This window comes from Pipra filicauda, unplaced genomic scaffold, assembly GCF_003945595.2.
Source record: "Pipra filicauda isolate LSUMZ 115617 unplaced genomic scaffold, ASM394559v2 scaffold80_size11013439_pilon, whole genome shotgun sequence".
In the NCBI taxonomy this organism is placed as follows: domain Eukaryota; kingdom Metazoa; phylum Chordata; class Aves; order Passeriformes; family Pipridae; genus Pipra; species Pipra filicauda.
The window spans coordinates 429,895-442,651 of NW_024104987.1; the positions used below are offsets into that span (position 1 = coordinate 429,895).

General features: G+C 64.4%; 1 protein-coding gene across 1 annotated transcript; it reads right to left on the reverse strand.

Moving 5' to 3' along the window:
• Positions 1 to 10,117: 10,117 nt before the first annotated feature.
• SOCS3 (suppressor of cytokine signaling 3) lies at positions 10,118 to 12,473 on the reverse strand. Its single transcript, XM_027716546.2, has 2 exons — positions 12,431 to 12,473; positions 10,118 to 11,897 (listed from the first exon to the last, which is right to left on the reverse strand). The coding sequence occupies exon 2, from the start codon at positions 11,828 to 11,830 to the stop codon at positions 11,201 to 11,203; it is 630 nt and encodes a 209-aa protein (XP_027572347.1). The 5' UTR covers positions 11,831 to 11,897; positions 12,431 to 12,473; the 3' UTR covers positions 10,118 to 11,200.
• Between the last annotated feature and the right edge of the window lie 284 nt (positions 12,474 to 12,757).

Below are 12,757 nucleotides of genomic sequence, written 5' to 3' on the forward strand. Positions count from 1 at the left end.
GACACAGTAGTGTGGGCAGTGGGTGGGCAGTGTCAATGCCTGGCCAGTGGCTTGGCTGGCAGCTGGAGGCTTGCTGGGGGCTTGCCCAGGACCACACTGCGCTGTGGCTCTGCAGCCACCACCTGCCCACATCAGCTCCTGTGGTGGGCTGAGCCTCTGCTCCGCTGGGCTGAGTTCCTGCTCCAGCCGTGCCTCCCCGGGGCTAAAATTAGCAGCTGAGGCCTGGCTGGGGAGCTGGGAGTGGAGCCCAGACCCCACCGCGGAGGATCGGGTTTCCCCCCCTCCCTGCCACAGGCCTGGCAGCCACTGGGGCTGATTCCCGGAGCTGGGCCCCCCCTGCCACCGGCCCCACCGGCAGCCCCGTCCCAGCCCTGCCAGGCCCAGCTGCTTGCCCTGCACTGCAGGAGGCTCAAGAGGGGCTGTGGGATGGGGGGGCACAGTGCTGTCCCTCGCCAGGCTGGGGCCGAGCTCTCTGCCCCTGGCACACAGGACTACCCTGGGACAGGCTGGCAGTGAGCTCTATTATCAGCCTCCCGGTAGAGCTGGTGGCTGCAAGGGGGGCCCTGTGGGGACAGGGCTGTCGGTGGCTCAGGTGGTGCCCTGGGGGTCTTGTGCCAGGTGCCCAGGGCTGGCTCAGGACCGGGCAGTGACCCTGACATTCTCACCATGAGCTTGGGGTGTTTTCCTGCCAAGCTGCCTTGGCCCTACAGCCACACTGTCCTTGCTGCCTGTGCTGCCCACCCTGCCTGCCCTCTGGGCTACCACGGCTCGTCCCCGTAGGCTGGCGTCCTGGAGGGTCCCGGTCCCACCGGGGCCGGGGCAGCCGCCATCCGTCACCCCTGAGGGGCCGGAGCCGCGGAGCCGAGCAGTTTCCCGCTACTGGGAATGGCGGGGCGACGCCCGGGAGCGCCAGTTCCAGGCTCAGCCAGTCCGGGTCGTGCCCCCCCACCCGCCGCACTCCCGGTGTCCCGGTGCCAGTGCCGTGTCCGCAGCTGCGGCACGCGGCGGCCGCCGTTCGCACACGGCACCGGCCGAGCTTCGGCCCGGGACAGAGCCCCGACGGGCAGAGTCCCGGGGCTGCCACGGCCGTACCCGGTGCGGGACCCGTGGGCTGCCTCGAGGAAGCCCCGACGGAGCCCCGCGTGGTCCGGAGCCGGGGCCCGGTGGCCGCGCGGTCCCGGCCGGTGCCCCGTCCCCAGCCCGCGGGGCCGCGGATGCCCCCCCTCCGCCGGCAGCGACTTTTCCAGTAAAACCGCCGCAGAGATCCCGGCTTCCCGACAGGCCCGGCCTCCGCGCCGGGGGGGCGCCGGCCGCCCTTAACCCTTCCCGGCCCGACGGGCGGCTGCGGGTTCGGGACCCGGGGCGACTGCGCCCGCCCTGCCCGGCCCGGCCCGGCGGCTCCGGGGACCTGCGGGGGACTCTGTCCGCCGGGTCCGGGGCGGCGATGGCCCCACTCCCGAGAAACAGGGGGTCCCGGCGGTCCTGGCGGTACCGGAGGCTCCAGTGCCGAGGCAGCCTGACCCGCGGCACACCGGGAGCCGGTGGGAGAGACCCGGCCCCGGGGGGCCTTTCGGCCTCAGCCCCGGCGGGGTCCGGCCGTGCCGGGAAGGGACCCCCCATCCCACCGTACCCCCCAAACAGAGGGTTTTGCTTCTCAGGGTGCAGCTGGATAGAGGCTGGACCCTGCCACAGGGCAGAGAGACCAACTATCCCAAGGGCCAAGGAGCTGGAGAACCGCCGGGGGAAAAGCCCCTCTGCGCTGTACCCCGGCGAGGGCTGGGGGTGGGTTAGGGCCCCGGCGCTGTGGGGATGGGGTGGCCGTGGGGTCCCTGGGAGAGCCCAGGTGCTGGGGCAGCTCTGGGCGCACCCTGGGAGAGTACTGGTGGCGATGATGGCTCAGGGCTAGTGGCTGTGCCAGCTCCACAGCCCTGCTCAGCGCTGCATGGGGACGCTTTGGCTGGGTGGGCAGAGCTGGGGCTGCCCAGGCACCGAGGGTCCGTGCTGAGAGCTGTGCAGGGCCGTCCCCACTGTGCCCTGCCTGCCTCCAGCTGCTGCACTGGCCGAGCCAGGGCTGAGGTAAGTGCTGTAATTGTTTTCTCTGTGGCCCGAAATGAATAATTGAGAGGTCTTTGAGGAGAATTAATTAGCCCGTTTATTGGCAGTAAATGCTTTTCTCCAGATGATGAAATAGATCTCGAGCCACACGTGGGGCAGGCGGATGCAGGTCGCTGAGGCTGCTCCGGAGCTCATAGGTGCCAGTCTGCAGGTCAGGTGTGCTGGTGCCCCATGCCCACTGTGGGTTCCCATGGCCTCCCAGCAGTCCTGCGTGCCTGGAGCTCACTGCACCCACGGCCAGCGGAACCTGGCATGGGTGGGAGCACAGGGCACCAAGGGGTGAGCAGGGTCCTGTGGCAGTGTGGGAGCCCCCTGCCCCTGTCATGCTCATGTGGCTTCCTGTTCCCCCCCAGCTCACATCCCATCCTGGGGGCTCTCTCTCTGTGCAGACTCTGCTGTGTCCCCTTGTGTCTCCTTTCTTGTGGCTGCCAGGGTAGTGCCAGCTTGGGGCTTGTGGCCTGCACCTCCTCCTCCTCCTCCTCCTTCTCCTCATCTCCTCTTTCTCCTTCTCCCCTGGGCATGAGGTGAAGGGCCCAGGATAGCCAGAAATGCTTAAACAAGGATTTCCTTGTTGCTGCACAAGCTGTTTGCCTTCTCCCAGGCCAGCCGTTAATGAGGTTTGGCAGGAGGCACCGTCAGCCCCAGCCATTGGATTTCTATAAATCAGCCTGAAGCTGATGCTTGGGGCTGGGATGGAGCTGCTTGGCTTCGGTGCATGGGACTGCAGCCTATGGGTCATGGGAGACCCTCTGGGAGTGGAACATCCTGGCAGGGTGGAGAGGGGCAGAGGCTGAGGGGGCCAAAAGGGGACAAGGGGGCTGTGGCTGCTTCCCGGCAGACAGGTCAGAGTGTCCACTTCCAGGAATGGTGGAAAATGTAAAGCAAAAAACAAAGCAGCTTCCCACGGCCAAGGTGCTTCTGTGTCCTGATCTTTTCCACATTCCCACCTCCCTTCCCCAGACCTGGGGAGGCTGTTGGATGGTCAGAACCGGGATGGAGATGGCTTTGCTCCCCTGCCTGCCTGCCTTGGAGTGGGGACGGTGGCCATGGCCATGCATCCCCAGGCAGCCTTAGGCATGCAAAGCAGGGCAGGCAAATCACCCAGGCCCCCAAGAAGCATCGCTGCAGCTGGGGCTGGTGGTCACTGCTGCAGCTGGCCCCTGCCGGGAAGCAATGCCATAGTGGCAGGGCTGGCATGTGGGCCCTTCACACTGAAGCCGCTGCAGCAGATGTGCTGGCTGCTGCTGGCACAGGGACACTGCCAGGTCTGCAGGTCCTGTGGAGTGCCAGGCTGCTGCTTCCCACAGGGACACAGGCTGTGCCCAGCCAGGACCCTTGCTGGGATGTCCGGAGCGCAGCAGGGAGCAGGTTCCCATCAAGAAAGGCCTCCTGGGAATGGATGCTCAGGCATTCTGCTCCCAGCAGTCCTGTGTACAGGAAAGGAGGCTCTGGGAAGCAGGACCCTTATCTCTGGTTTTCCACAGCCCTGCGTTCCTGCCGTGGGCAGCCGGGCTCCGCTCTCCTCACGGGTGGGACAGTTTGTGAACTGGCACAGCCTGTCTGTGCTGTGCCGGGCTGGGGGGAGCAGAAAGTCTCAAAGGTGATGTTTCAGTTCCTGCTCTGAGTGTGCATCCCCCTTGTTCAGAAACCCCTCTGCTCTTGCTTGGAAGGAGAGTTTCTGCAGTGTGTGGAAATCGAGAAGATCCCCAGCCCCAGTATGGCTGTGGGGCTCCTCCAAGTCACCGCTGGCTGCTGGAAAAGCTTCAGCCTCCCTGCTAGTAGCCTGGTCCATGGCGAGGCAGTCTCCAGGTCAGTGGTGTCCCTCCGGGTCAGCAGTTTCCCCACGCAGTGACCCCACAGCAGGACAGCACCAGGATAATGGCGGGGGCAGTGAGCAGGGTCTGGCAGGAGCTGTTCCTCCGTCTGCATCCACACACCTCCACCCTGCTGGCATTCCCCACTCTGCTCCCGTTGGCCTGGGGTACTACCAGCCCTAACAGGGGTGGGATGTGCCCAGTCAGAGAAGAGGGAAGATGATGCTGCTCAGGCAGAGCCCCTGCTGTGGCTGGAACCTGCCACTTCCCCTCTGTCTGCACCCACCCGTGGGCGCGAGTGCAGCTGGAGGCTCTGAACAGCAGCAGCAGTGTGGTGCTGAGCATGGGCAGCACTGGGGAGCCCTCAGTCCCCCAGGGACCCGCTCACGGCTGGGGCAGCTGTGGGGAGCACCGGCGTGCCCAGCTCTGTGAGTGGGCACCTGCACCGTGCTGGGAACCCAGGTTGGTCCTGGCCCTGTCGCTGCTCTGTCAGCCCCAGGGCCCTGCTCCATGCCATGGGCAGGGAGTCTCTGTGCCAGGGTGCCTGTGCCCACACCCCTCGGCAGCTGCAAGGCTGGGGCTGGGAACAGGAACCCCGGTGGGAGGTTGTGCAAGGAGGGGGGACCCGGGAGGGCACGGCCAGTGTCGAAATTCCACGTTCTTACAGAAAAGCCCCCGGGCAGAATTCCTGACAGGGGTGATTCATCCCCCACTGGAAGTGATGACTTTGCCTCTCCAGTAAACACTCCTCAGCCCAGCAGGGTGCCACTGCACCCTCCTGTCACCCACCTGTGGGATGACCTTGCCTAGGAGGGCCCCAGGGGGGTGGGTGGGTGGGAACCGCTGGGCAGCAGAGAGATGGGTGCCAAGGGCAGAACTGAATCTCTGGCTCCCTGCCCCGGCTGCCATCTGAACCTGGTGCAGGCCAGTGCTGCTGCCAGGTGCTTTGGGGGGCCCGTCCCCTGCCAGTGAGGGCACACGGGACAGCCCTTTCCAGGAAGCGTGTGAGGGCAGCCAGGCTGTGGAGTTCCCGACAGCAGCTCTGGTTTTAATAACAGCAAATCAATGGATGCCCGATTCCGGCCAGAGCAAACTCCTGTGCTTCCTCCCTGGCCTCCCCCACTGGCAGCTTCCCTGCAGGGCAGAATGACCCTGGTGGGAGCCTCAACCCTGGCCACTGCACGTGGGGCTCCAAATGCTGATGCCCTGTGCCTGCCCACCCTGCCTGCTGCACCCTGTCCCAGTGTGCTGCCTCCACCAAGCCTCACCGTAGGGAAGGGAGGCTGGGGGTCCTCGGTGCCCCTGCCCAGCCCTGCTGTGCCCAGCCCCCATGGAAGTGCTGCCCGTGGGGCTGCTCTGTGGCTGGGCATTCCCAGCTGCTCCAGCCGCTTGCTTCCCCAGCCCCGTGCTGTGATTCCACCTCCTCCCCGCGGGTTTGCACAAACCTCCCGCTCGCTTTGTGCTTGTTTTGAGAACAGATTAGTCATGGCTCTGAGCTGGCTTCCAGCAAACGCACAACAGCACCATGGAAAAACGAGAACAGTGAAGTGATGACTCAGCAGGGCTCCTGCTCCGTCCCTGGGGTGCCAACTGTCCCTGCTCCCGATGGCCCCGGGCACTGGTGGGACCACCCAGGGATGTGGCAGCTAGGCCAGGGCGGGTGGGCGACGGCAGGAAAGAATCAGGGGCAGTGCCTGCCTGGAAGCTGCAATGGTGGTGTCAGGGTGGGACATCAGGTCCCTGGGGGTGATGGACCCTTGAGTACAGCCTCCTCCCCTTCCCCTGCCCCCTCCTGCACCCAGTGGGTGGGGGCTCCCCTCTGGCCTGCCGGCACCTTGCTGCCCTGAACCCCCACTGCACGGGTGGCCGAGCATCTCGCTGCTGGCAGCTCCTGCTCAGTGCCCAGCAAGGCCGGTGGGTGCTGGAGCTGCTGCAATGATGGGTGGCTGCCAGGACCCTGTGACAGGCTGGGGATCCCCAGCTCTGTGGGCTCAGCAGTCAACCCCAGGCACCGGGGCCTCCCAGCCAGCACCTGCGTGCCAGGGCCGTGCCAGTGACGGGAACTCCTGGGGCGGGCCCTTACCGTACCTCACACCTTGCTCCACAGCCCTTCCCTGCCCTGCCTTGGCCGGCTGCCTGGCGGCACAGAGTGCTGCCAAGCCTCCCTGCCAGGTGGCTTATTGTGATCCCATGGTGCTGGACACCAACTGGTGTTGGCTGCCAAGGATGAACAATGTAATTGCTAGAATTACAGTAAAGTGCTCCCATTCCCACTCATTAAATGCTGAGACAGGGCCCCTGGGTCCTTCTAGGGAACATCTGCTCCAGCTGTGCCCTCCACCAGCCACACGCCCCGTCCTCACCCACGCAGCACTACTGGTGCCCATTGCCTCCCACCTGACTGGTGCAGGCTGGAGTTGTTCTCTGCTGTTGGCCTCTGGAGCCACGGGACAGGCAGAGCCCACCAGGCTGGTGGGGACATTCAAGTCCCCCAGCACCATGCACTGGAGAGGAGGTGGCATGTGAGGAAGGCAGGGCTGGACTGCAGACACAGGGTCCCACATCTGGGACCCCCATCCCCAGCCACGTGTGTGGCACTGCCATCACCGGCTCCTGCGCCGGGGCTGAGGCCAGGGCTGATGTGAGGCCAAGGGATGGTCCAGGGCTGGGGTTTGGCACCTGCCCGTGGCTGTTCTGCCAGGGTCATCTGAGGACTCTGCGCTGTGCTGGGCGAGCACACCCCAGGCAGCTGGCAGCCTGCTGCCAGTGCACCCGCGGGGACTCCCGTGACGTGCCACGTGCTCAGCAGTGACCGCAGTTGGTGGTGGGCACCTCACTGTTCCCTGTGAGTGCGGGTGCAACAGCAGTGAGGCCCTGGGCCCATGTCCCTGCCGGGCAGTGGAGACCTGGGGCTGGGGGCCCGGGGCAGCGCAGCTCATGGAGCTGCTGATGGAAGAAGTGAGGACTCCACAGCTGCTGGCTCTCTAGAGCTGGCCACATGTCTGGCTGGGGAAGCAGCAACAGAGTGGAGTTTCCATGGGGATGTACACAGCCTGCTGGGCTCGACTGCATCCTGAAATACTCCCAGGCCTGGACAGGGGGTCCTGCTGCTGCCCCCTGCTCCCCACCTGCTTGCAGCTCTACCTGGCCCTGGGAGAGCCAGGGCTAAGCCAGCCCCCATGACTCCCCCAGCCACCAAGACTCTGGGCCAGGTCACCATCAGCTGAGCTGCTGCTGGGACAAGTACTTAGAGTAGTACCCCATCTGGGCAGAGGCCCAAGAGGAGGGCCAGTAGTGGAACTGCAGGGCTCCAGGAACATCAGGCTGCAGCTCTGCTCCTCCTCCAGCCCAAGCAGCTGTTACCCCTAACGAGCCCACAGCTGGGGCCACCAGTGCCGGCCCCGAGTGATGCCATAGAGCCCATGCTTGTGCTTCCCAGCAGCAAGACAGGAGCAGATGTCCCAGTCCCTGTTCCCAACCATCCCTGTGGCCCTGGCCTGTGGAGGAATTGCCACGTAAGGAGCAGGTGGTGCCATTTACAGTAAGTCCCCAGCTGCTGCACAGCCCTTTCCTGCATCCTACTGGGAAATGTGGCAGTAGACGTGGGAATGTCCTGGTGCTGCGGAGCTGAGCAGGAGGAAGTGAGTGAGGGGAGCGCTGCGAGGTCAGTGTGTTTGTGAGCTCCCTGCTTGGCTCTGCTGCCCTAGTGCTCACCAGTGTTGCTGCCCACTGCCGCCCTCCTCGGGGTCCCAGTGCAGGGCTGGGGAGTCCTGCTTCCCTGTGCCTGGCTGGGTTTTGCCTCATGGCTGGGGGACTGGCAACAGAGTTGCGGTGTCGGCTGAGCCCTCCACTGCCCCGCTGCCTGCCATGCCAGGAACGCTGGCTATGGTGGTTTCCTGTTTTGGATCTGCAGAGGCTGGTACACACCAGAGCAGGTTTCCTGCACCCCTGACCCCGTAGGGTTCAGGTTCTCCATCCCAGCGTACACTTCCTTCTTGCGCCAGTAATGAGCCAGCGGTGTGATGGGAAGCATCAGCAGCTGCCCAGCACTCCATGGGGAGGCCAGACTGAGGCAGGATGAGGGGTTCCAGAGGTTGTGGGGCAGCTGCTTGTCCCTTCCTGACCACTCTCCTGTGCCCCAGCACCTCCTCGGGCTCTCATTGGGCCTGGTGCTCTCACCTTGGCCACCATCAGTGTGGAGGAGGTGATGGCACTGGAGACAGGCTGCACTTACAGATGCACTGAGTTCTGCAGCTGTAAGAGAGACCCAGGGTGTGGGGATCTACAGGACCCCAATATCCCAGCCCTGCTCCTGGAGCCCTGCCCAATTCCATCTGGCTCCGGGCACCGTCACACAGTGACAGGATCTGATTACCCCGAGAACTCTTTCCCCATCCAGGAACCCTCCCAGGGGTGAGCTCAGCTGTCCCGGCCCTGCTGTGGGGCAGAGGGGAACTGGCTGCGGGACACACTTGATCGGCTGCTTACGAAATGCGGGGCCAAGTCCGCTTGGCTGCTCTGGAGCAGGCGAGAGGTTTGTGAAACCTTGGGCAGGGATTTGCCCGACAGCTGCCATGTCACTGCTACCTGTGAGCTTGGCTTTGTTCCAAGAAACCCGTGGGGCTGGTGCAGCTTCCCGGACTCTCGACTCAGTTGTGGTTGCAGCACTGTGAGGAAAGTGGCCCTCAGATGGTGGTGCCAGGGCCCTTCTGGGAAGTGGAGAAGCCAGAGCTGTTCCTGCAGGGATGGAAAGGCTGGGGTCTGGCTGGGGGTCTTGGGCAGGGCCACTGTGGGCAGCCTGGCAACCCTCTCTGGGGTCAGCTTCCCATTCTGCCCCACCATGGGGTGCTGTGAAGCCCTTGCCTGCTGGGGGGGCTGAGGGTGCTCATAACCTCCCAGGGCCCTGGTTCCCCCTCCCCTTCTGCACCATGTCCTGCCCAGGAGCAGTGACGCTCTGCAGGGCAATGCTCCTGCTGGCTGGGGGCTGCTGTGCCCACAGCACTGCTCCCACACCATCCCTGGCACAGGGTTGGGAGTCACCAGCACTGCTGGGAACCCTGACATGGGGGATGTGCCTCAGCAGGGCCTGGCGGGCAGCCACCCGTGCGCGTGGACATTCCTTGCATAGCTGCAGCGGGTGCCCAGGCAGGCCATGGCGCTTCCTGGCAGCCTGTGTGCCATGGCCCTGCAGAGCAGCACCAAAATAGTCACTGGGACTGTGCCATGGCCACAGCCCGAGCTGGCACACTCACTATCCCTCTGCTCTGGGGTGATCCCTAAGGAAAGCCTTTTCCCAGTAGCTGGGGTTCCCCAGAGGTGGAGTATGGTGCATGATGCCAGGCATGACGCCCACAGTGCAGGGCTGTGGGTGCCAGAGGGACTGGGAAGCACGAGGCACCTGGGCACAGCCTGCTCCTCACAGCCAGGGGCTCTGGGAAGGTTGTGGAGGGCTGACCCCTTCCCAGGGGATCACCCACATCCATAGATGAAGCTCTCCAGCTGGGCACCGCGCTGCACGCCAGTGAAATGGAGCTGCAGGTTCATGCCCACTTCATACCCTCAAGGCGCAGGGGCCAGGCACTCCTGAGGGTATCCTCTCCCTCCTCCTCCTTCTCCTGTCATACTCTTCCTTGGGCATCTGTGCCCGGCTCGGGGTCTGCACAGCTGTGCTGTGGGGGGTGAATGTCCTGAGCCTGCCGTGCTCCCAGAGGAAGCACCACATACCCTTCCTAACCGCACCTCTCCATGCCCTGTTCCCGCAGCTCCTGGTCCCGGCACGTGCCAAAACAGGGCTGGGGGCAGGCAGGACTGGAGTGCTGCACAGAGGCTGTGCCGCCAGCTCGGCTCCTCCATACCCGGGGCCACGGGCTGTGTCCCGCCATCAAGAGACTGTTTGCGGTTGCACCATGTGCGCGAGCCGGGAGCGGATCCCGTCCCCGCGGCTCGGCTCAGACATACCTGAGCGCTGGGGCAGCGCTTACGCAGACAGAGGGGCTGAGTCACTGCGGCGGGATCACCCGGCACGGACAGCGGCTCCAGGAAACGGCACTTACGTGGTGTAAACACATCCCGGCATTGTGCCTGGGCCGAGTGGCCCCGGGGGTGCAAGGGAGAAATCAAACCAGATCTGAGGTTTTTTCATTAAAAAATAGTGCTCTTTATTATAAATTATGGAAACATTTCCTTTCTGAATATAAATATAAATATGTGCAAAGTTTCATCTGAGTTTGGTTTTGGTTGAATTTTCAAGCATGGTTTTGCTCAGCCCTCGAGGCTGGAGGTGAAGATGGAATCTTTATAAAAGACAGTGATTCACGTTGGCCTGTAAACATCCCTTTGGTTAAAAAAAATAATAAAAATTAAAAAAAAAGCCAGAAAAACCCAACAACTTCTCTGGGCGGATGCAGAAAAGCACTCATGAGACGACACGCTCCAGGGGATCCTCCCGCCACGTTCCTGCAGGAATCGGTGCCACAGGAGCAGCGTGGCCGGGGTCTGTGGGAGCGGCTGGGCAGAGGTGGGGTGCAACTCCTGGTAGTAAGGGCCCGGGGTGCTCCTTGCAGACACGGTTGTGTGGGATTCAGCAGCATTGGGATGTGCCACTTCCCCTCTGGCTTCACATCAGCAGGACCTTCATCACGCAGCGTCACCAAATGATGTGCAGTAACCCAGATTGCGGGGCAGGGAGAATATTAAGGCTTAGTCCCCTGGAAAATGGCAACGAGGGAACAAAGGCAGCAACCTCCAAGTCTGGGGCCCGGTGTGAAAAGAGCTTCCACCCACAAGGAGGCAGTAAGAGGTAAAGTACAGTATGGGCAAAAAACGCCTTCCTCTTAAAACCGAGGAAAAGCGATCAGGCACTCCTGGGGTCCAGTGCTTTCAGTTCCTGGGGGCGGAAGGGGCTCTCACCAGGACACCCCCAGGATGGGGTTGCCGAAGTGCACGTTCCTCTGTGTCACAGGAGCCATCCTGGCTACTCGAGCCCACAGGAGTTTTGCCAATGGGCTCACTGTAACTTCCACAGTTCGGCTGGAGCCATCCCCCTTCCCTGTGGAGAGGAGGTGTCGTGCTTCCTCGGGGGTCCCCCCAGCACCAAAGGTGCCCAGCTATGCTGGCCACAGCCCTGGGCCCACAGCGGCTTTCCCCAGTCCCCCTCCTCTCCTTCCCAGAGGGAGAGGCTCGGCGTGCCCTGTGAGCTCCCATGCTGGTGGGGCATTGTGCCTGTCCCTTGCTCTTGTGCTTGTAGCGTGTGACCTTGCTCTGCTGGCCCCTTAGAGGGGGGCATCATACTGGTCCAGGAACTCCTTGATGGGGGCTGGCAGCTGAGTCATCTTTTCATAGGAGTCCAGGTGCCCGTTGACGGTCTTGCGGCACAGGTGCTGCAGGGTGGACACGCTGGAGGAGAGCGGGCGGCTCAGCACCAGGGGGATCTTCTCACCACCTGAGTAGATGTAGTAGGTGCGCTTGGGGTGCAGGGCCCCCCCCGGCTGCTCGGGGACGGTGCAGGGCGCGGGTGGCATGTAGTGATGGACCAGCTTGAGCACGCAGTCGAAGCGGGGCACGGGCTGGCTGCTGTGGGGGTCGCTCTGCAGGGAGAAGCTGCCGCCCTCACACTGGATGCGCAGGTTCTTGGTGCCCGACTCCGTCTTGACGCTGAGGGTGAAGAAGTGCCGCTGGTCTGAGCTGTCCCTGATGAGGAAGGTGCCGGCCGGCTCAGTGCTCAGCAGTAGGTTGGCCTCGCCGCCCGTCACTGTGCTCCAGTAGAAGCCACTCTCCTGCAGCTTGCGCACGGTGTTCACCACCAGCTGGTACTCGCTCTTGGAGCTGAACGTCTTGAGGCGCAGGCTGGTGTCGAGGGGGTGGCTCATCCCGGCAGCGGGGAACTTGCTGTGGGTGACCATGGCGCAGGGAGCCAGCTTCGCGTGCTCGGGGTGCTGCTGCCAGCAGCAGCCGCTGCTACACCATCACCTGCGGCAGAGACAGTGGTGAGCCACGGCACCTCGGTCCCCGACTCTCCCTTCCCGGGAACATCTGCACCGGCCAGGTCCCTGGCTGTTGTCCTCCGGCATCTCCGATTCTCCCTTCCCACAGCACCGGCACCCCCGCTCCCCGGCTCTCCGTTCCCGGGAGCACCGGCAGCTCCCGTCCCCGGCTCTCCCCTAGCCAGGGGCACCGCTTCTGCCGGTCTTCTGCTCTCACTCCCTGGGGAACATCGCTACCTCCGGTCACCAGCTATCGCCCCGCTGAGGCACCACCATCCCCGGTGATCCCCTTCTCTGGGCAGCAGCGGCAACTCCAGTTCCCGGCTGTCCGTTCCCAGCAGCACAGGCACTCCCGGCCCCGGCTGTCGCCCCGTCGGAGCGCCAGCATCCCCTGCTATCCCTCTTCCCTGGGCATCCCCGGTCCCTGGCGATCGCCTCCCCGGAGGTACCGGCATCCCCGGTGCCGGGCTCTCCCCCCTCCCTCTCCAGGACCCTGTCCCATCCCTCCCGAGGCCATACCTGGGGCACGGGAGCCGGTCCCGGCGGCGGAGCGAGACCGGCGCGCGGTGGCAGAGCTGCTGGGGCGGCCCGGGGCGGCCTCTTATAGCGGGCGCAGCGCCCGCCCTCGGGTTCCTGGAACTGCGCGGCTTCTTGTAACGCGGCGGCGCCGCCCGCGCCCCGCCCGGCCCGGCCCGGCCCCCCGGCACCCCGCCAGCCCCTGCTCCGCCAGCCCCCGGCCCGGCCTCGCTGGCCCCAGCCCCGGCCCCGCCAGCCCATTCCGGGCAGGGCGGCCGCCCCCGCCCCCCCGCGCCCCGCTCTGCGGAGAAAGGGAGAGCCCCGGCCCGG